The 24,228-nt window shown below is 37.5% G+C and overlaps 2 protein-coding genes across 3 annotated transcripts in view; one reads left to right on the top strand and one right to left on the bottom strand.

Moving 5' to 3' along the window:
- Positions 1-7,753, top strand: part of adcy5 (adenylate cyclase 5) — a 99,192-nt gene extending 91,439 nt beyond the window's left edge. Inside the window, exons 18-21 of the mRNA XM_059342548.1 lie at positions 620-883; positions 1,048-1,252; positions 1,903-2,027; positions 4,167-7,753. Of these exons, the coding sequence (XP_059198531.1) occupies positions 620-883; positions 1,048-1,252; positions 1,903-2,027; positions 4,167-4,295 (723 nt within the window). The 3' untranslated portion in view covers positions 4,296-7,753. The remainder of the gene's footprint in view (positions 1-619; positions 884-1,047; positions 1,253-1,902; positions 2,028-4,166) is intronic.
- Positions 7,754-9,222: 1,469 nt separating this feature from the next.
- Positions 9,223-23,741, bottom strand: sec22a (SEC22 homolog A, vesicle trafficking protein). 2 transcript variants are annotated; one of them, XM_059343165.1, is made up of 7 exons: positions 23,614-23,741; positions 19,396-19,606; positions 17,054-17,217; positions 16,159-16,338; positions 14,092-14,210; positions 12,385-12,450; positions 9,223-12,031 (listed from the first exon to the last, which is right to left on the bottom strand). In XM_059343165.1, exons 2-7 carry the CDS (start codon positions 19,575-19,577, stop codon positions 11,831-11,833), a joined length of 912 nt encoding a protein of 303 aa, XP_059199148.1. In that variant the 5' UTR covers positions 19,578-19,606; positions 23,614-23,741; the 3' UTR covers positions 9,223-11,830. The 2 variants fall into 2 exon arrangements, with proteins under 2 accessions (XP_059199148.1, XP_059199149.1); XM_059343166.1 differs by lacking the exon at positions 23,614-23,741 and adding an exon at positions 21,522-21,825.
- Between the last annotated feature and the right edge of the window lie 487 nt (positions 23,742-24,228).

Raw genomic sequence — 24,228 nt, 5'->3', positions numbered from 1 at the left:
TGTGGGGTTTTTTCGGGGACTTACTATAATATGATGTTTTTTAAAATATAGTTGGACATGTTATACAATACCATTATCAGGGTCTACTGCATTTTTGGAGCATTGTTGGACAAACTTTACTGTGACCATTTTTCAACTTTTTTCCAACATACTAGATAGTATGGCATGTTTGAAATATTTTTTTTTTCCTTTTTCATTTCTTGGACTTCGTATAAGATGGCGTGTTTTTTTGTTTTTTGTTTACTTTTTTGAATATACTATACTTTTACCATGATCAACAAAAAACAATGTCGTTTAGCCATTTTTGGACAAACTATGACCGTTGTCTCTGTCTAAGAGTCTATAGCCAGACTAGGAGCAGGATAAAAGTGTAAGTGGTGAAGTAGTGTTTTCCTCTGGGAACTTTAAATGTCTGTCCTAGATTTTATTTGAAATTATCCTGAAGATGCTGAGATATTTCACTGGGTATTTGGCCTGTTTGTGGTGGTGGTGCATGAAAAGTCATGGGACATCCTCTGGGGACCATGCTAATATGTACCAAATCTCATTGCAATCCATCCAACAGTAGTTCAGAGTTTGTAATTTTTCCTATCTAATGTCTGCATTAAACCCTCGACAGGCCACAGAGGAGAAGGAGGAGATGGAGGAGCTTCAGGCTTATAACCGCCGTCTGCTCCACAACATCCTGCCCAAAGACGTGGCCGCCCACTTCCTGCAGCGCGAGAGACGCAACGACGAGCTCTACTATCAATCCTGTGAGTGTGTGGCCGTCATGTTCGCCTCCATCAGCAACTTCTCCGAGTTCTACGTGGAGCTGGAGGGCAACAACGAGGGAGTGGAGTGTCTGCGGCTGCTCAACGAGATCATCGCCGACTTCGATGAGGTGAGATGTGAACAAATCCATCTGGAAGCTGTGTAAATCTCATGTTTCATCACAATACAATAAGATATAGATTATTTGGACAACAATGAAATATTGGCTGATATCACAGTCAATAAATAAAAAACATTATAGATGTAACGTTCTTTCTGTCCTGCCCCCATTAGATCATCAGTGAGGATCAGTTCCGTCAGCTGGAGAAGATTAAGACCATCGGCTCCACCTACATGGCGGCCTCCGGCCTCAATGACTCCACCTACGACAAGGCCGGGCGCTCGCACATCCGCGCCCTGGCTGACTACGCCATGAGGCTGATGGACCAAATGAAATACATCAACGAACACTCGTTCAACAACTTCAAGATGAAAATAGGTGAGAAGGTGAAGTGAAGAAGAAGGGATTCTACTATTTCCAATTCAATATACAGTATTCATGTAACACTAATAAATAGTAAATTAATTGTTAATTAAACTTAATTTTATTAATGCTATTTGTTAATGATAAACAAATGATTTGCAATCCCTTAAGAAACTGTTTTTAAAACTATATATAACCATTAAATGATGTCAATTGATAATAGTTAGTGGTTTGTAAACCATCTGTAAACATGTATTTATATAAAACATTCATTTCATTTTTTAGCCTTCAAAATACTGAATGATTAATAAGAGGTATATTAAGCATTAAATCTTTAATTGATGATCTATAAAAGAGATAATTTGTTCATCAATAAAATTATGTTTTTAGATGCTTTACAAAGTATTTGGATATCATTAACATATACTCAATATATTATATAGAATGTTTGCTAATGTGCAACAATCTGTTAAAAAGTATAAATTCTAGCCATTTAATTATGTTATTATAAGTGTTTCCTGTATATTTTGGGAGAAAAAGCTCTAACCAAGCCATAAAAAAGTAGAATAAATCGTCACATTTTTGTTTTAGCATTCGAGACACACTAGCTTTATATCAGTTAAATATATATATATTTAAAAAATGTATTTGTTTCCATTTTTCAGGTCTTAACATCGGCCCTGTGGTTGCCGGGGTGATTGGGGCCAGGAAGCCTCAGTACGACATCTGGGGGAACACGGTGAACGTGGCAAGTCGCATGGACAGCACAGGAGTCCCCGAGAGGATCCAGGTGAAGTGGACTGTGACACTGCACAGACAAACATTCTCTAACATGTCCTTTCACTTTATATAAGAGCAATGAAAGAGAAGAAAAATCAGCTTTTAATAAATAAATAATATATTTTTAAATGCTAGTTTACTTTTAAAATGTATAAAAAAAAAAAAATATGTCACAAATTCTGTTCTCCTGAATACATAACACAGCAGGATTTTAATTAAATGTAATAATCAGATAAACACATTTTTCTACATCATATGACCAAACTTATGTCTAATAATTTTCAACATTTATCCCAGAGTCACATTAGCTTGGTGACAACAAACAAACCCATTCAACAAATCACTCAAAATCAGCCGTTTCTTATTAAACAATCTGCTTTCTCTCAATATTAATCAGTTGTATCCCTTCTTGTCCTCACAAACGACAGGAACAATCTCAGTCCTGCTGACACAATATCAAATGTTGAGACTAAAGTGACGGATTAAAGCAACATTTGGAGCTGCTGTTAGTTTTGTTTTCCCATCTTAGCTCGAAGCTATTTTGGTCAAAAATTTGAAATTCGTCTAATGTGCATGAGCTCAGCAAAAAACTGCCCTTCAGACATGGCTGACGGCCGGATTTAGAAAAAGTCTATTCAAGTTAATGAAAAATGTTAATTAAAAATGGCCATATTGGTTTTGCTCTATCAGATGTGAAATCATTAAATCTTAATAACTCAAAGCTACATTGAACACAGATGGAACCCTTTAATTTCATCTCACCACAGTCTGCACCTTCTGAAAAACCATTTATGCAGGAGCAAACACGCCCCGCTGCTTCCTAATGAACACAAGAGCGACAAAGCAACAGCACGATGACGACATTAACAGAGACACGTCACGGCTGGGATCTCAGCGCTTGTGGACGAAAATAATCAGTATTCACATACAAGATGAGATGAGAAAAACAGTGAAAAGAGCTGAAAGTGGCTTTTATACAATATGTCATTTATGTTTGTAGACCATACAGAATGGTTGATGAGGCATAAATGAAAAATATATTGTAAATTATTTTTGCATTATATTTTGTTGAAAAAACAACAACAACAACAACAACTAGAATTAAGTGGAGAAATGCAGCTTTTGGACCAGACATAACTCTTTGTAGACAAAGATAAGTTGCAGTTATAATCCAGATAAAACATATTATTCAAGTTTATTTCTCACATTTTTCAGATCTATTTATGTATAACCAGCAATGATGGAATGTAACTAAGTACTGTACTTACAAGTACAATATTGAAGTACTTATTTATTTCCATTTTATGCTATTTTATATTTCTTCTCAATCCCATTTATTTTACAGGTTTAGATATTGTTAATCATATTATTCATCCATAATATTAATTATTCTGATATTATATATAATATTCTGATATTATTATAGATTAAGCCACTCACCAGTGAAAAATTAGCCCTACATTTACCAGATGCAACATTAGTGGTGCCTAATCATTAATGCATCACTAATTAAAATTCAGCGATATGGTGAATATTATTCTGTTATAAACCATTGGCATAATGAAAACTTCTACTTGTGATACTCCAAGTATATTTTGATGCTTGTACTTTTACTTCAGTGAGATTTTGAATGCAGGACTTTTACTTGTAACACAGTATTTTTAAACAGTGCAATTGCTACTTTTATTTAAGTAAAATATCTGAATTATTTATTACATCACTGATAACCAATAAATAGGAACACCTTGTATGCCTTTGAAGGAAGATTTGATTGGAGTTGCAGGATTGTGCAATTCCACTGGCGCCTCTGTCAGTTTCTGTCCTGAATTTGGGTTTGTGGCAGCTTTATATTTTCGTGAATTAAGAAATGATGGATCAGACTTTCAGCTGAATTTCTGTTGGTAACTAAAAGCATATGAGCCATTTAAAATAAAGACAACACAGCAAGCTTTCACTAGATGATTTGTACAGTAAGTCAAAAGATGTCCAGGTGTGTAAGTTAAGTGGGTTGAATTTGACTGAAAAAAGGTTTCAATTAAGGCTACGTATAACAATTCAAAGTAAAATTAGACACATTTTTAAACAAAATACAGTTGTTTATATGTAGCAATGGTTTTTACTCACTGTCCCATTCTCCCTCTGTCCTCAGGTGACGGCAGACCTGTACCAGGTACTGAGCTCCTATAACTACACTATGGAATATAGAGGTTTGGTCACAGTCAAGGGCAAAGGAGAGATGATGACCTATTTCCTCACCAGTGGACCTCCAAGCAGTTAACCCCAACTACGTGACTAACAGACACACTGGGGGTTGGCGCCTTAACTCCGCCTCTGACATAACGAGCAGGCTCACAGACCTCTGATAGCTTACGGCGGACTGAGACAGACTGATGCGTCCCCTCTCACAGCGCCGATCCTTGCTTAAGCCCACTGAGGCCACAGCGGATGAGAAAATTCATCCAAAAGCTCAGCCTGCGGAGGAGACTGTAAAGTGGGTGAGGCCTCGCTAGCTTGAATCTGCCATTGAGACCAAAGATGTCCAATCAGTGCATAAAGACAGATGTTGCCGGCTGTGTGGGTCCTAAAAGAAGAATGTTTTACATGCTTCGATCTGCCTGATTTTCAGAAGGTTTCGGGACAAACCTACAGCAGGACATGACCTATGCCACTTCCTCTTTTCTCTCTGCCTTTCTCCTGCTGAAGTATACATGTACATGTAAAACATAGCCTGTTTTATGTGTATGTATATGGTTTTATGTACTGTATGTTGAACACATTATGTCCATGTCGTCGTGGTACAAATCTCTGAGTGTGGACACTCCGCCAGCACCGCAGCACTATCCGTCCCTGTATCGATATCTGATTACAGTTATTAACAGATCGACAGTAAGTTGTGTCTTACCAGCGAGAAAAAAACGCATCTACAGAAAGTTTCTTCACAAACGTACACTACAGTATCGTCTGCATACACACACACACACACACACACACACACACACACACACACACACACTAACACACACACACGAAACACAAAGAGGATGTCAATGAAGAGCTTTTTTCTAATCTTCGACATTTTGTATTTTGACTTCAGAACACCAAACCCTATCAGATATTTTAAGATTCTATATTTTGTACATTAATATATTAGAGAGCTATCTATAAACACCAATGTGTATTCAGATGTACATACTCTATCACCCTCATGGTGGGATTTAAGAAGTCCTCGCTGGTGTTGCCTGGTCTCAGCTGACAAATGCCCCTGAATGCCTGCTTTTCTTGCTCTTTTTTTATGAAATTGAGCATCTGCAGGAAGTTAAACACTTTCTGATTAGATGGCGTTTATGATTATAACCGTCAAACCAAGTGTTTGCACTTTGAATGGCAGGCTAGAGGACACGAATGCATCTGTCTTTCTGCACTCCAGTGCTTTCAGCCGTCCATCCCTTTCTGCATCGCTCCACAGACACCACCTTGCTTGCTCAATCAGATGGTACGACCCAATGAATGTCCATGATCTCCGATGAGGCCTTTTAATATGAACTCTATACTGACGATGGTGATGATGCTCATCCTGTGGACAGGGACGGACGAGCCCATGTGTGGAAATGTTCCTTTTATCTGCTGTTTTCTTTTTCTAATCGGAGCAGTTTTCTTCAGTATTACGGCACTACTCAGCATGTCATCAGACAAACTGTCTTTAACCTGCAGGTTTCATACCTTTTTTTCCCTTTTTAAGAAAAAGTTAGTACCAAACACTACAGCTGGTTCTGTTTGTCTTGGCTGAGTCACAGAGTTCAGTAATCAGTAAATGTCTGGACAGTCTCAAGTTTTCACCTGAGAATATTGAGGAATATGGCAAATTAAAGATGGAATCGTAAAGGATAAATCTAGTATTATTCCATTTTTTTGTTTGTTTTTGTCAGCAAATGTAATGAGAAAAACAATCATTAAAATAAATTTGTTCTTGTCCAAACATGAACCTCTAATACTGTAAACACTAATTTTTAGCAAACGTTAACACACTTATTGGGACTATTATTAGTGTATTTAATACACAATTGGATTTGTAAGGAGTCTCTGCCAATATGGGTAATTTTTTACTTTTACAATGTTTGAATTAATAATTTAATCAATCAATCAATAAAGACATTATGATAGTTAATATGAATAAAAATGATGCACAGAAAACTAGTGATAACAGTAGTTATTGTTTTAAAAATATAATTAAAACCCTGCTGCAGTTCTGTGGGCTGAACTTAAATTTGTATTTAAATTTAAATCACTAAATTAAATTGACCTGGCAATAAAAATAAATGCATACATTTAATTAAGTTGAATTTAGCATTTTAAAAATATTTTAAAATAAGTTTCATTAAACATTCTATTTATTTGATGATTTAAATACTTTGATTTATTAAATAGATTGTAGATTTGAAAATGTAAATGTAAACTTTTTTTAATTACAGTTTTATCATGCATTATTTAAATGCAAATATAGTTCATATAACAAGTTTCACAGTTTTTGCTTTTAGTTTCCTGTTGGAAAGCAAAAGGAAAACTTGACATTTAGTCCAGACATTTGCTGCTTTAAACCCATAGAATGCCATTACCCTTGCACTGGTCCACTCTGGTGGTTTCTGTTTTGTTCATGTACTGTACTACTGGAAACAATATCTTCACACTCCACCACTAAAACTTGTCATGCCATTTGACTCATTCAATGCAGTGCCACTTCACGCCCATGTGAGCCCCTTTTTCTACTGTTGATTGTCCAGAAATGTGCCATTAGAAAACACACAGGGGGTTTGAAAGAAGACATTGATCAGAGATGAGAGGTGAAACTTCAAGCTGGATTTTGTGTTAGATTTAAAGAGTAAAAACTCTCCATTCTTTTAATTTCTACAGCTGAGTATCCTCACGATAAGATGACATCGTCTGTGACAGAAACATCTTCAGAGACAAACAGATGGTTGTTTTTGTTGTCATGCCAAACACTATGCTCTTTTCTTTTTCTTTCTTTCTTTCTTTTTTTTTTTTTTTACAGTCAAATAAACTGCTGAAATGTTTCACAGGTTATTTCATCTGGATTCTTTTCTGCATAACCTGCTGGTTTGATTTGTGCAAGCTGTTGTCTGCATACTCACAAGATATCCAAACTAAAAGTTCTGCATGAAAACTAGTCCTCTATCCCTTAAAATGATTTGTACTGTTGTCATTTGAATGTAGGTTGCAAAGACAAGATATGTAATATTCAAACTGGGAAACCTTTGTCTTTTTGTAAATGTATACACTCATTATTATTTTAGTTGAGTTTAAACAAGTCAGTCTCCATGCACAAAGCCAGGTCTATGAACAAACTAGGGCTGGAAAATGACAATTATTGGTGTGAATGCTTAAGGTATTGTTCAGGAGTTTGTGGTTTCCATCAGTGGTGGAAGAAGTATTCAGATCCTTCACTTAAGTAAAAGTACTAATACCACACTGTGAAATTACTCCACTACACGTAAAAGTCCTGCATTCAGAACTCACTGAAATAAAAGTACTTAAGTATCAGCATCAAAATGTACTAGTAGTATCAACAGTAAAACTACTTATGCAGAATGAACCCACTCAGATTGTTATATATATTCCAATATTATTTTTGATGAATTTATGTAAGTAGCATTTTAATGTTGTCTAGGTAGGGCTAATTTTAATATACTTTTATGTGGTTTAATTTATAAACTTGTTCATCACTCTAATTGATTGTATTTAATATAATTATAAGTTCATGTTAAATCGTGTTAAAACTCAAAAGCATTTAGTGGAAGTAAGATGGTTTCTGTAGCTGTATAAATATTTAGTTTGCATCATAAAAAATGATGCAGGAGTATTTTAGCACCTCATAAACTTAAAACAAAACCAAAAAAATCCATATTGTGATAACATTTCAATTAAGTGTGCAGCTGTACAAGAAATGTTTTTTTAAATTACATACTCAACACTAATAGTGGAAGTAAGATGCTGTCAGACAGTCAGGGATGATCCCTCTTTTAAAGCCATCTCATTGTTTAAAACTCCTCTGCATGGTGAAATTTGTGATTCTTCCACACATTCCTGTAGCTCACCAACAGGTGGCAGCAGCACTACATCACTCGGTTTATCCATGAGGTCCTTTGTCTTCTTTTCATCATGATGACTGTTTATATATGATGGAGGAGAGGGAAGCAAAATGCTAATCAGCTGCTTAGCACCCTGAGTGTTACTTCATCCATTACAGCTTTAATATCTATGTTTATACAGAAGTCAAATCACTGGTAATTACATTGAGAATAAGGGTCCTGGTTATTAGTTAATTCAATATCTTATGATGTGCATCAAAGCAGCGGTGCTGGGAAGTAAATCCAATTAATTTCTCTGCATTTAAATCTTTATATAACTTTTAAGGGTATAAAGAATGGTCAGTAATGGTGTAAAAGGCTGCTGTACTCCAGGCGGGAGCCATAACCGCAGCTTTTCTCAGGGGAACTTAAGCAGAAGGAGCAAACAAAAACGTCAGACTTAATGATTTTGACCTTTTTCAGCGAGCCCCTGACTGTGTGAGCTTTGCCACACAAACATTATCACCACTGACATTCACTTGTAGCACAATAAGTTCAAGTAGCTGGCAATTTGCACCTGCAGCTCCCATTTGTCGTGAGAAACCACATACTTCCGGTTTAGGAATAAAATATGTTCCCGCTCCATTAATCTACATCTGGAGGGAATTGCTGTCCCTTATAATGAGGTATCCACAAATAACATCAATTACAATAATATTCGTAATACCTCTTGTGCCATTACTGGTGAATTAAATAAAAAAAGAAGTGCTTCCTGAAAAGCATTTCATCTGCTTGTGAATCATGAGGCAATCTGTTGCATGTTATTGCTCCAAAGAGGGAAAAAAATGACTTGGGAGAAGGAGGAGGGGGAATTAAACTCAGCAGCTTTACTTCATTTAGCAGCTGAAACGCCATTGCTCATTTACCACGTATGCTCCAAGGTTAGGTAAATGTTTTCTTAACATTAACAAGGCTTGTCCCTCTTATTACAGGATTTTTTGAATCCTTTAATATCTTTCATAATTCTTTTTTTTCCCACAACCACTGCAAGATGGATCAGATCTCATCGATCGAGCACCTTATTAAGCCCCAGCAGTGCTTAGATAAAAAGACCACATTCAATTTTAAGGAGTGGATATCATTGTAATGTCCCAGATTTCTTTAATGTTTAATGTTCCATAGTTGAGCTCAGAGACAATCAATCCTCATACAGGAGTAGATATGTTTCAAGTGGACTGAAGAGGACCAGATCACATTATGGCGAATCAATGTGTCTTCATGTGCAGCAGAAAATGCACAAAGTTCAAGCACTTCTGGTCTCTGATATGTTTTAAATCCAGTGTAAATCCAACCCATTTTTGAATTCCAACATTAGAGATAATTGTTCATAATATTTTTTTGCATTCTAATCATGACTGGGAAACTTTAAAAGGTGTGATATAACACTCAAAATAAAACAAATTAAAATGTGAAAAAAATGTGTACAATACATTTTCAGGAGTTCATTCCCAAGTTTTCAAGACCTGGAAATGATCACATTCATTTTCCATAAACTATTATAAAAGCCTTTCACTGTTTCTATTTTACACAACACACCCACTACACATTTGCTGTAAAAGGAGAATGTGAACACAAACAATCTGAGCCAGAGGAGCTCAACTCAGATCCAATTGAGTCGGAGCCATATTGTGAAAAAGAGCCATTAGGTCATGTAGGTGTGGTACCACTGCTGGAAAGCAAAAGAACATTCAGAGAAGCATGATGATGAATCATATGAAGCTAAAGTGTTGCAGCGCTCCCCTGACAGATCTGTAGTGTAGATGCCAGATGGACATGGAGTGGAGCTGCGTAACTGTACTCATATACTGGCTTTTAACTTCTTCCAGAGTGAAAAGGACAATACTGGCACAGCAACGCATGAACAATGAACAATAAAGGCATGACTCAACTTTCTACCCTTCTACAGTTGTTTGCTATTATTTGTTTGGATGATGCAGGAAGTCAGAATATCTTCCCATAATTCCCAGAACAAATCGCACACCGCCTAATCACGATGCATGTGGCATCTCCTGACTGAAATGATGGTAAATGTTTTTTGTCTTTGTAATTGGCAGACAGAGCCGAGGGGCTCGGTGGAAGGAGCCACAGGCTGCTCAGATGATACGAGCTGCCTCTGGCTTCAACAGCAAAGCTACGGATCTTTACTGCTGCCAACACAGACCTGTTTATTAACATAGTCACTTGACACTGGCATACGCTTGAGGCTGTGTGGGTGAGGAAGTAGGATATGAATGCTAACAGACTGTTTGTGTCTACAGGAGCAGGAATTACTTGGTGACAACTAGATGCCAGTTTGCATAAAAAATGGAGCAATCGTTAAAAAAACAAATTAAACTGATAACATATTTCCACATGACCACGCATCGTCAGTAATAAATAACTAAATTAACGGTCTACAAAATGACAAATATCTGCAAAATAACATGTGGTCACTGGCTCCTGAATACAGAATACAACATCTGAAATGAGGGCCATGCACACAAGGCAGCATTGCATAGTTTTAAACAAAGACCAAAACCAGAGTCCTGCACCAGGTCAGGGACGCACAAGTGCATGTGCAAAAAAGTGCATGTAACAGACAAATAAAAAAGCAGGATTAACTGGATGTCTGTGATGCAAACGGGAGAGAGGAAAACTGTACAAGAAATTGAAATTGTCCAGTCTTGCAACCTTTTCACGTTCATATTTACAAAAGTATTTGTGTCAGTCCTAACAGTTTACATAAAATAGAGATGAGTATGTGTTGACCTCCAGTTAAACATGTGTTTAGCTGAGTATTAGCCTAGATCAGTTGTTGGCTGGACTCATGGAAATAATAGGGCTGAATATTTAATCTTAACAATGTGTGGGTACAACCAGAAGTGTGTCTGTAGCTCCACTACAGAAAGCTGTCATCCATCAAATTCTTAAAGGGACAGTTTACCCCAAAATCAATGATATATATATATTTTTTTTTATCTTAAGTTCTACCTACCCATCTGGACTGTTTTGTTTGAGTTGCAGAGTGCTGTGGACGTCTGCTGTAGAGATGTCTGCCTTCTTATCATGACCCAGTTACTCTAGATAATTCATAGATCTTGTTGTGAGCATGAAGGACCTATTTGTCTTTCTAGTATAGCACCACAGGTAAGAGAAATAACATGTTTTTGTTGCTTTTTTGGGTAAAAACAACAAAACACCTGGAAGTCTGATACTGGAAGGTTTCATATTTGCACGATGCATTCCTGGTAACAACTGAAGTGCGAGTGTATAGCCTGGGTATTCTGTTATAAGTTGGGTTGCATGTTAAAAAATAACAGGTCAGTTTCAATACTTAGCTTTGCAGGTGCAAGAAGAGTACAAGTTTTGCTAAACTGGACACATGCAGGACTCTGACCCAAACTATGGCTGCGCTAAAAGGAAGTAAAAGCAAATATCTTTATCCGATGATGGCAGATCAATCCAATAAAATCCTAAACGATTCAGGCAGAGTTTCCTCCAGTTTACACTGAGATCTGTCCATTGATGCTGCGATGGAGAGAAGCAAGATTTTTTTGGTTTTTCTTCCTGAAGTGGGAGGACTGTTTTTTTATTTTTTTGGTTCCACTTTGTCCCCAGTGCTGTCTCCGCTGTATTTCCAGGACATGTGAGAGACTGAAGGCCCATTTGTTCTTTGTGTTTAAGGTCTTTGTCAGACATTGTAGTCTGGTGCTTTGCCCAGCGGCTGCCTCAGTTTGATCTGCAGGGTCATGAAGGCCCCGACCGCCACATGGAAGAGGATCTGCCACATGTTCCTCAGTTCATACAAATACATGTTGGACAGACAGATGAGTGCAAACGCCAGGAAGGACTTGCTGTTCCTCCAGACAGAGAAGTAGGCAAACAGGTAGCACTGCAAGGAGAACAGAGAAGACTTTGAATGCTGCACATCAGACTCACATTGACCAGTGACATGTTTTCATCATTAATGTCCTTCACGGGACAATAAGTCTTCTCGGTAAGTAAGAAATCCTGTCTGATAACTTTGTTCCCCCCATCAGTCTACCCATTTGTGGTGCTCCATTTAGTATAAGGAGCAGCAGAAAAGGAGCTGATGAAAATGTTTTAGAGAAAGTAGTGGGGTGAAAGGCACTGAGCTTTTGCTAATGTTAGTCTAGCTGACAAGCTGCTGAGCTGTAAAGTGCAGGGCTGTTAGTCAGCCAGTCAGCCAGTGATGGGCTGCTCTTACCGCAGACTATCACTTACCTGATACAGACAGGCTGCTGTGCCGAGGAAGAAGGCAATCACATAATTAAAGTCTTCGTCGTCGTTCTGCAGGCAGGAAGAAAGGGGATTTTTTTTTTTAGCACTAGTCATCCATGTCTAGACAAGGCATCATAAAACCAGTATGACAAGAAAATTCATCCAATTTTTATTTAGTCCCATCTAGTTTAACAGAATTTGATGTAACATGAAGGAACTGAATTGCAATATGTCAGACTGAGAATTCAGGAAAATGCCAATTTGGATCTAATTTGTTTTTTTTTCCATTAGTTCCTTTATGTTAACTATGACATTGTATAATAATGCTGCGAAAATAAAGTCAAAAGTAGGTGCACACATAATGTCAGTAATAATCACTAACTGCACACACAACTTGTGTGATACAGGGCATGATTTAAAGGAATATATATGTAATTGTCAACCTGAATCCTATTATCCATGTTTTTGTGTGACTAATCGGGAGAGAACAATTTTTTTAAATTAGGCGAATATTGAGTGAGAACCAGCAGCTGCCAAACAGGCTGCAATGTAATTGTGTGCTGTCAATGTACGTCCTCTAAAAGTGCTTGTTTTTGCCACTGACAGGCTCAGATTATTAGATTTTTTGTCTCTTGTGGCATTACTGAAAGGACCCTACGGAGATACAAAACATCTTTGTTTACCATTCACCTGATTTTGTCTGTTTGTTATTGTCTAGTGAGGTCTCTCTCAAACAGAAGTCTCGTTCTGAAAAGACTTGACTCATCTACAAAGATCAGCTAAATGTTCAGCTATGACATTGAAAATATTTTAGATAAGACTCAGCTACTATTTCCGTCTTCCAAAACAACAAGCTCTTCTAAATACTCCTCTCAACAAATCTCTCATTCATGTTTCCTCTGTTGTCCTCCAGGAATAAATCCTCCTCTAGCAAGAATTCAGAACAAAACTTCTCCTTAAGCAAGACTTGGTTATTCACAATAACTAACAAATAGGTACAGGAAAACATTTTATTTCTTTGTTTGGTGCTTTTCATAATGTTGCTAGACAATTACATTAACTGTCTGAGCCTGTCAGTCACCAAAACAAGCACTACAACCCAAACCTGATTCTAAAAAACAAAAGTTTGCCGTCCCAGTTAGTCACTTAGACACAAAAACATGGTAAAATAGGGTTTAAATTGAAAATGAATTAAGTTTTTCTTAAGTAAAAAATACAGAAAATAAAAAGTGCAGCAGAGATCATATAAAATTGTCAAAACAAATGCATAAAATGCATAAGGTCACATAAAAGTGTAATCAGAACATAAAATCAGTATTAAAAAGTGCAGCAGAGAGCAAGTGCAAAGCTATTTAAATGATTGGGTAGAGAGATATGTTTGAAGCTTTCTTAAAAGCTTTCTTCTCTTATATCTATGGGCAGCGTGTTGCATAGTCTGGGGAAATAATTGACAAAGGCTGCATTGCTGATTTTCATTCTCACATTTGACTAACCTGGAAGTTTGTTTGAATCTGTTTAAATCGTCTGACTGCTTGTGGTTCCTGCCCTGTCTGACTTTATTGTAGCAAAGTCGTCACATTGCCAGATCTTAGAAGAATTATCTAACTTTGTTACCAATATCATCAACAGCCAAAACTATGAAAATAGAACCAACGTCGTACAAAACCAGCATTTCCCTTCAAGAAAAAACTGAATTTGTTCTGTCCTTACCTGCAGTATGCTCTCTATAGCGTGGACACCTCGCAGCAGGTTCAGGCCTCCACAGAGGATACTGAGCACACAGGACACGATGCCAGGAAGAGTCACTGGCTCCAACATCTGTGTGGGAGCTAGAAGACAGAAAGGACAGGGTATAACAGGCTCAGCAAAATTTGCCTTGACAAATGAGCTACAAGAAATCTGCTTTCCAAAACATATATACGTTTTCTGAAATGTAATTATTTAAAAAGACTGCAATATGCAGGATAAAAAGAACAAATCCTTGAATAGCAATGAGAAGCCGAGCACACATTGCTTTTAAATCTCCTGACTTCCAAAATATTCTGGTATGGGGAAAAGAGTGATGCGTCACTACTATCAGATTAGCATACTTCAACCCTCAGGACAAAATGATTTATGTTCTCTGAAAACTGAGACTGGCAAGGGCAACCAACAGAAAGTGAACAAAGCGTGGAGAGCTGCCCTGAAGAGGCTGTCAGGGGGAACACAACAGCTCCGAGTGACCCGAGGTGGCATCGCTTAGCTTGGGGCAGCTGAGGTGTGACAGTGCGTACAAGGGGGTTATTGTCTGGAGGAGCTGAGGGGCAGGAAGGCTGAGCCACAGAGCACTCTGGAGCTGTCTGAGTGAGCGACGGGGTATCTGACCACCATGCAGTTTACTTAAAACTCTTCATTTTTCTTTTTTACAGGTTTTTATTGAATGAGTTATGAAAGATTCAGATTCACCCAGATTTTATGTTATAGCCAAAAGTTTCCCAACCACTGCAATTTAAATTAATAAATGTCTTCTAATAGCGTGGGTAGCTTTGAAATAGCTTTGCATAATTGAAAGTGAAGAAAAATGTGGAGAAAACACAGAATTAGTCCTAATTCATTACTGAAAAGTCATTATTAAAACAATAACTTGCAAAAACTTAAATTAAACATTGTGTTATTGATATCAGTTTTAAAAATAGTACATTTTTTAAAGTGAAAATAATGAGCCGTTGATATTAAGAATGGATAATTCGGAAAAAAAATCTAATTGGGATGATTTCGACTCAACTCCATTGTGACGTGATTCACAATAGTGGAGGAAATGATCATTTTTACATCATTACATCATTATTCTTTTGTCTCCTGCAATTTCAATATTGAACTAAGTCCATATTTTTTTTCAATAAAACTATTGGGAAAGTCAAACCCTTCATTTAACCCATCCAAATTTACACACAAGTGAACACACCGTGGAGCAGTGGGCAGCACATTACTGTGCCCGGGAAGCTGTGTGGGGGGGTTAGGTGACTTGCTAAAGGGCACTTCAGTCCTTGATCTGTCAGTGGTGGGATTAGAACCGGCGATCCTTTACGAGCCTGATTCCTAACCTCAAGGCCCAAATTGCCCTTTTTTACACACAAGTGAACACACCATGCAAGGTGCGCAGCACATTAGTCATAAATAATAAATATTTAAGTGTGCAGCCGTAAAATAAATGCTTTGTGATTGACATTCTCAACAATCATGTGACATGTGAGCTCAGGTTTCCACATACTTTTGGCCATATACCATCTCTAGCAGAAGTTAGAAGTTCAGTGAGAAAACTTTCCCTTTTTAAAGCTGTTTTATGCAAAAATCCCTCAGCAGGAGCTGGGATTGTGAAATGTCAACTCCTGCTGATTTGGATATTGCACCAGATAAAATTTTGATTAATTGTGCAGAAAGATAGACTTCTTTGATGTAATACTGTAAGTGAAGGTTTGTGCTAATGCACCACAGTACAAAAACAGGAAAGTAGTAAAAAAAAATGCACATTTGGGAATTAATTTTGGTACCATAATGTACTGAATCTTTAACTATTATAACAAGCTTGTGGAAGAGCCAGTTCAGATACAGTTTTCTGAAGGAAATCACCAGTGACCTTCTATTGTCATTGTGTGACAGAGACCAGTGCTACAAGTGTGCCAAGTAATAAGAGTAAGATAACACTTATTGATCGCTAGAAGGGAATTTTAGTAGTAGTAGTCGTGATGAGGAATGGATGGAGCATGTATAGGTGTGAGGCAGCTGCTCATGTCCTACCTATGCCTTTGTACTTAGAGGGCGTGTGCACAGAGAATCCATTGATAGCCCGCAGGTCCTCAGGAGAGAGCTGGTAGGGCGGTCGCAGCTTGATCTCTGTCTGCATGTCAGCCAGGTTGATTTTGGTGGACAGGGAACGTGGGCTGTTGTAGCGCTGTTTGGTTTTCTGTATGAAGGTGTCTGATGGAGGAAAGTCAGCACAACGAGGTGTTTGATAACACAGGCAGCAAACAAGGAAGATACACAAATCATTTGTATGTATGAGCCACACCTTCTCTCAGGGTAAAAACAAGATTTCTGTCTAGTTTATCTCTGAAAAGATTCAGTAATAAAACCATCAATAGAAAATAACAAAAAAATATGAATGATTTGTCATTTAAATAATTTATAATGTTTATATGCCAGACATTCTTTGGTTTTACATCATTTAAAATTGAATATCTTTGGGTTTTGAGAGCAGAAGTTGGACAAGACAAGCATTTTTAACATTTCACTGGGCATCTGACCACAAAAAATCTTATAACTAAACATTACTGTATTTTTATACAATTTTTCCCTCTTTCATGTATAAGATTGCATTTCCCAGAATACCTTTTGTTGAGCCTGGGAGAATGCATCTTGTTCCATTCAGCTTTTTTAAATACATTCAGGAAGATGGAATATTAAAAACTGCAAATATGACCTAAACATAAGCAAGACCAAGATTTTAAAGTCTATAATAAAAGCAATAGTGGTTACACATTTAATTAAAACATGCTTCAATATGATGCTCATTTTCTTATTTTTCGTATTTTGTGATGGACCTTTTCCCTATGTTATTTATGAGCGGTTGACATCGTAAGGTTTACTATGTGATAGTTAGCTGAAACCTGCAGTAAAACTCAATGGAACTCACCAAATTCAATAAAGGAGTACGGCCGCACAGCGCTGCGGATTCTTTTTGTGTCATAGGTGACGATAAACTCTTTCTGGAGCTCGTCCAAGAAGCAGAAGGCCAGCACATTGGGGTAGTTTGCGGTGCACACCATCAGGTATCCAACACCCAGTGCGCTCGTAAAACTGAAACACACACACACACGCACATTATTGCTTTTCATGCACTGTGCTCCTTTCTCTTGACAGAAACCCTGGGAAACTCTAATTAGGACACCAAGCTAAATACTCTGCAGATTACTTTTTTAAAAACACCACAATGGCATTTCTGATTGTGCTTGTTTATGCGACTATTTCAGCACATTTGTGCCTGAAATTCACACTTCACAGCTAATTAAACACAATTCCACATTGACATTCATATGCACCTCGGCAGGCACTCTATCTTTTGGCCCTGCGGTGTTAATAGATATGCCAATCGCAAATTAAATTCCCCAGATACAAAGACTTCTATATTATCTGAACAGCTCAGAGCACAATTGGGGAAAACCTCGGTTATCACAACAATGTATAAATTGATGTGGAACATAAATGTCAACAAACAGTTCAGATGATTAGCATTTGGTTAGACAAAAGAAAAACATAAGTACCAAAGATATCTTAAGAATGAGGGCAAATCTGCCACCAGCATGTCAATGTGCCGCTGCAGTGCCTCAGAAATGTAGTTGTGTGAAAAACACAAAATCCCTCTTGACCATTAGTACAGAGTCAAATTCGTTTGAGTGTACTGAATACTACGCCTACAGTAAGTAAGTAGAGTTCATTTATATGGTGTCAGTAAATAGCAGACATCACAAACCGCCTCACAATAAAAGACAGAAGATTCAAAGGGTCCAAAGGGAATGAATTTAAAAATTTAGGAGCCACAACTTCAAAAGACACAGTCTCCTTTAGTTTTAAGCCTGGAGGGAGAAACCACCAACGGGGCCTGATCAGTGGACCTCAGACACCTACTTGTGATCTAGGGCAGTGGTAACTCACTGATGCAGAAAGGTGCCCGTCCATGCAGAGCTATGAAAGAGATATGTGCACTCAGTTCAGAATCTCCTGCATAGCATAGCTCTGATCGATCCACACTATGCTCGGAAACACAGCCATTTCAAAAATTGTTTACTTGCTGCCTAGCGGACAGATCTGACAAAGCAGAGAATACAGAGTTTGTACAGATCGGTGTCATGTTATAGTTATTTTGGTATCCTTTTAATCCATTTATCGCTATTAATTCACAGCAAAATCTGTTTATTTATTTTGAGTTTAACATACTGGCAGTCATCCAGATGCAGTTCCTTTGGAAGGCGGTAAAATTCAATGAGCTGTTTGTAGCTCCGAACAATAATATTAATCCAGATATGATCGTGTTTGGTATTCCGACGTATCTGGGACTTCCACAACAGGTACAAAGCAGCGATAGTGGTTATTTCGGCCCCAGTTGATGATGGAAATTGATGGTGTTGTTGTCCATGAATGAACACCAATGTGATTCTGCAGGCAAACTCAGTGGATGTCCAACTTGCAGGGCGTCAAATGAAAAGCAAGAGGTTCTGTGATGCACATGTGCTTCACAGGCCAAAATGTTGTGTGCAACAAATAAGGTAAGCCTTGTTTTTAGCTTAACCACCTGTCCGAAATGCCTTTGCTATTTTGAAATGATAAAACAAGTGAGATTGTGTTCAGAGCAGATTAACCTGTGGCTATAAACATCCACCTGCCTCATTCTGACCTTCGGTGTCTTCCCTTTTTTCGAATGCTTCCTGCTCTAACTGATAAAAAAGACTCTTATCAAAAGGAGATTCTGGTTCTTAAAGGGCAAAGCTGGCTCGTTGATGAATCTGAATTTCCTTTGAGTTCGTGTTCTCTGTCTTAATAAGACTAATTAGCTCTTAACAAACAGTACTTGAGAGAGTTTCAAAGCATTTCCCCGAGCACCAGCGAGGCTTTTAGAACAGTTTGACACCTCAAATGAGGGCTTAGCTGTCAAATCACTCAAATTAAAAAGCATTTTTCCATCAAAGTTGTGTTAGAGGGTCAAGAAGAGAACCGAAAAAACTGTCAGCAGTAGACTGTTTAATCACCCGTGGGTGTCAAATCTCTAAAGTTAAATCTCTAAGCTGTATTTTGTTGAAAATATGCTAAGTGAATGATTTCAGTCACACAAATACTGCCCATCTAGCAAGTACTCACACTTATCCACATTTACAGGGCATCATACACAGATATACTTTGAGATAAACTTTATGGCTGTTTAATGTAACGATCCCTTTACAATGACCAAACATTGGGAATTTAAAATGCCATATGACCTACTTGACATTGTACGGCCCAGTCTTAAGTGTGCAGCGGTCAGGGAACTGGCTGAGTTTCTTGGAGAGACCCTTGAGGTGCTTCTTGGTTTCCTGAAGCTCTTTGTCCTGCTCATAATCAGTGGATGCAGAGAGAGGAAGGCCATCCCCGACCCGAACCACAGAGGCGAACAATACCATCGACATCTTACAGCTCTGGCAATTTCACTGAAGCCCTGCACACAGACATAATGAAGGGGAAGAAGGCTTGTTGAGGGTGAAGAAATAATATGTTATGCTGTTGTTCAATACAAGGCTCTTACTTCAAACAATTAACAATGTGTTTTGATTAAAAACATGGCTAAATAAAAGTGATATTAAATTTGAACAAAACTGGTCTTTAAGCTGCAACTATTTTGATAATTGATAAATCATCATCTTAATCGAAAAAGCAACATTTGCTAATTTCTGCTCCTGAGATGCTTGTTTAATGTCATAACTATTTCACACTGGACAATTTGTCATACAAACCAATACTTTTAAAGCTGCTTTACATGACATTCAGATGCATTAGGGCTGTTAATTGAGAGTTGAATATAAATCAAACAGTAAAAAACTAAAACGTAAAAAAAATGAATAAAAACTATTCAGATGTGTAACTGCCACTCTGCGACTCTCCCCTCTAATGTGAACTCATAAGTTGCTCCTGCCTCGCATTCACCTCGTTATGGTCCCTGAGGCCCTGCACGTTTTAATCTTTGTTCACAACATTCATGTTCCTTTTTTAGCCTCCAACATGACATCCTACATGAGTCAGGCCAAAGCCTGTTCCGATTTCTGAAATACAATTTTACACTCTAGTTTTCCAAGATTTTGCAGAAATTAAATGGGTGGCAAAGATGTACCGTTTATTTTGTTGTACGGATAATTAAAAAGTTGTCTAACTGCAATAACAGCTGTATTTAATTTATTGCTTTCTGGAAAATGCTTGAGCATTCATTGCATAACATGAGATATTCAAGAGCTTATCTTAGCATCAATAGGTGTGCAGACTCTTTAAGAATATATTTATATTAGGGTTATTTTTTCTTCCAAAGATCTCTCCTTAAGTGCTTTAAGCTCTTACTCGCACTGCTTTCTGCTAGCATTGCTATTAATGCGCTTTCTGTCTGCTTCGTCTGTTTGCAATCATCAATTTCAATTTCCTTCCTAATTGACATTTCCTAAAGATCCCTATGAAACTAGTCACTCAATTCACTCATCTGTGAGCTGAGTGATGTTGTTGCACAGTCAGTGTGAGTCACACCATCCACAACCAGGCATAATTCCTTAAACCCAAACTGTTGTTATGCAAAAACATAAAGAAGAAAAAAAACACCATTTATATGCTTTCAAAGCACTTAAAAACAGCACGGGAGGGATTTGCAGTGTGTTTTGTAAGTAAAGAAAGCTTTAAAAGCAATAAACTATTAGACACATGTGTACAACACACCCACAGAACAAGGGAGAGGCGAGGGAGTTCTTCCACAACAAAGAACACTTCAAAAGGAGTGGAGGAGTGTATGTTAGGTGCCGTTCCCTCAAGAGGTGTTTTCATGTCTGCAAAACAGTGCCTACCTTTTCTCTTAAAGTTGGTTAGTTAATAAACTCAGTCACTGCTTTCTTACATTAGTTAATAATGTAAGACAATGGTCATAAAATGTTAATCTACTGACAATCAATAAAACTGAGTTTTTATTTTAGGATATGCCTTTTACTTTACTTTACTTTACTATATAACATTAGATATTCTATGTTATACTGCTGTACTTTGATATATTATGTTACACTATAATATTATATTGAGGGGTAATATAACATATTTTTAAATATCTTCAATAAATATGTAATACTTTCCCATAAAAAGTTTCCAAGAAGTTAAAATATTGCTTTTTGATAATATACAGTCAAAATATCTTAAAAGGTGGGTTTCATAATTAAAATGTGGTTGCAAGTGAAAAGTGTTCATTTTTGAAAATGAATGATTAAAATGATCTATTTATCTGCATTAATTCCTGTCTTTGTGCTGCTGCACCACCTGCAGTACGTTTATTACGTTACTTTGTCTCTTTTACTCTTACTGCTATTTGCTTATATTGCTAGTAAACGTACTGGCAGTCATCCAGATGCAGTTCCTTTGGAAGGCGGTAAAATTCAATGAGCTGTTTGTAGCTCCAAACGATATTATTAATCCAGATATGATCGTGTTTGGTATTCCGACGTATCTGGGACTTCCACAACAGGTACAAAGCAGCGATAGTGGTTATTTCGGCCCCAGTTGATGATGGAAATTGATGGTGTTGTTGTCCATGAATGAACACCAATGTGATTCTGCAGGCAAACTCATTGGATGTATGTCCAACTTGCAGGGTGCCAAATGAAAAGCAAGAGGTTCTGTGATGCGCATGTGCTTCACAGGCCAAAATGTTTGTCTGCAACAAATAAGATAAGCCTTGTTTTTAGCTTAACCACTTGTCTGAAATGCCTTTGCTATTTTGAAATTATAAAACAAGTGAGATTGTTTTCCAAAAATGTCCAAATTAAGTTTACTGATGAGTTACATTCACACAGATATAAAAAAATGTCTTCTTCCTTTCAAGACATGTAACAGACACAATAACAGCTTCTAAACAGCCCAGAATATCACAGAACAAATTAATCTGTGACTATAAACATCCACCTGCCTCATTCTGCCCTTTGCTGTCTCTTTTACTCTTACTGCTATTTGCTTATATTGCTATTAATGGAGTTCCCCATACATTTCTTGCCTAATTGACATTTCCTCAAGATACCTATAAAACCTGGCCGTACTTGAATAGGTCATATTTTTACTTCTATTCTTAGTCTATACCGAATCTCCCTTCGGGGATGAATAAAGCAATCTATCTATCTATCTATCTATCTATCTATCTACCTATAGTAGTATAATAAACGTTGTTTCATTTTTTTCTCACTGTTGTTCTTAATTTCTCTATTTATCTGTACTCGATTCTGTCTTTGTGCTGATGCAGTCCCAGAGCCTTTATTGATCCCAGGAGGGGCTCAATAAAGGCTTTTCTCCTCTATCTTTATTGACAACTGACAAACAGAGATCTAGGGTAGACGGACACACTACATTTCTATTTTGGTGACACAATTAATGTGTTATGAAGGTCTGCTGTTCAAAATGATGATTAGACACAATTGGTGGTTGTGTGGTCAGTTGTGCTGGGACCATGGACAGCTCCACAGGATAAATAAAGGGACGATAAGAGGAAGAACTTTTTTAATAGAAATTTTTCATTTGACAACTGTAAAACATTCAGCAGCACCTACTTATATGATATTGTCAGTTATCATTAGGATTTATTGGATGTTCACTAATAATGTCTGTACTTTCTATTGTATGGTTCATTTTTTAAACGTATTTTCTTAGTCTAAACAAGTGTTTTTGTTCTATATTTACCTGTACTCATTTAAGTGTTTGTGCTGATGCAGCACCAATTGATCCCCTCTTGGGATCAATAACAACAACAACAGACTAAGAGAGAGCAAGGGTAACAGGTCACACTACATTTCAATTCTGGTGACACAATATAAGTGTAATGAACCTCTGTCATTCAAAATAAAGATCACAAGCGGTCGGTTGTGTTAGGACCATGGACAGCTCCACACTGAATGAAGAGGAACAGGAAGAGGTGGGAGGTATTCAATCACAGCGAGTTTACACGATAACACAAACCTGATTTCAAAGCTTCAAAGCAGGCACAGCACAACAGAGTACAACATTATCATCTTGCTTGACTAACTAAATGAACAGCAAGACATTACGACGCTTGTCTGGTTGAGAAAAGGGCGTTTATTCTCGCTAATTTAGCTAATATTAGCCACCAGATTTGTTTACATATGTTAGCTTTAAATTGAGTCGGAACCTAGCGCTTTAGCTAGCTACGAGTTTCTTGTTTGGTCCTGTTTTTCTAAAAAAAACAAGCACCCATATTGCAATACAAGAAAATAAGCGAACTGATGAAATCAGAGCAGACTAGCTAGCTAGCCATCGTTATCAGCTAACTAAATTAGCTTGTTCAATAGTATTTCCTTCCAGCTAACGTTAGCATGCTATGAAGCTAACAGCTAGCCACTCTGCGTTCCCACAACTCAGGGCAAACCTGAACAAAACATACGCCTGGCAATTTGAGGTGATCAGTTGAGTATGAATACCTACCTAAACGAGTGTAGCATCATGTGGACATTTGTTATGTGCAGCTCTGTGATGGAGCAGAGAGCAGAGGCAGCTAACGGCTAACGGCTAACGGCTCCCAGGCAGCGGTGATGATTCTTTACGTTTACGTGGCTGTTCCGCAGCGCATTGTGGGTAAATACAACCTCATCAGCAACACTGAAAAAAAACAAAAACAAAGATGATCTGCTATAATAAAACATAACGTCACTGTTAAAATTTTCGCCGAAGTCATTTTTTGTCAAATTTTTTGTTTTTTTGCCTAAATCATCTCCTCATGACGCCGGCAACCTTTGGTAAAATCGCCTGCATCCTCAGTTGATCAGATCATGTGATTTTACCCCTTTAAGATCATCACTTCTTTGACAATTTGCCACATTCATATCAGATAAGAACACAGCAAAGAAGAGCTAGAGGGAGATTGTTTAGTTATCGGTTTAGTTTATCAGTGTTTTATTGGTGACACTAATATTGGTAACACGTTATTCTAAGGTGACATGAGCATGTCATAAACATGACATGGGATGTGTCATGAACATTAATGACACTCTGAAGTAACATTAATGCTCATGATACTTGTCATGTCATGTTTCTGAAAGG

The sequence above is a fragment of the Centropristis striata genome, chromosome 10 (assembly GCF_030273125.1).
Source record: "Centropristis striata isolate RG_2023a ecotype Rhode Island chromosome 10, C.striata_1.0, whole genome shotgun sequence".
NCBI classification, from domain to species: Eukaryota; Metazoa; Chordata; class Actinopteri; order Perciformes; family Serranidae; genus Centropristis; species Centropristis striata.
This window is presented reverse-complemented; position numbering and strand designations above follow the sequence as displayed.

Excerpts from the sequence above, each read along its gene's own strand:
- sec22a (XM_059343165.1), bottom strand. The coding sequence starts at position 19,577 with ATGTCGATGGTATTGTTCGCCTCTGTGGTTCGGGTCGGGGATGGCCTT. Across the intron at positions 17,218-19,395 it reads ACTGGGCCGTACAATGTCAA|TTTTACGAGCGCACTGGGTG; the intron begins GTAGGTCATATG and ends TGTGTGTTTCAG. Across the intron at positions 16,339-17,053 it reads GTACTCCTTTATTGAATTTG|ACACCTTCATACAGAAAACC; the intron begins GTGAGTTCCATT and ends TTCCTCCATCAG.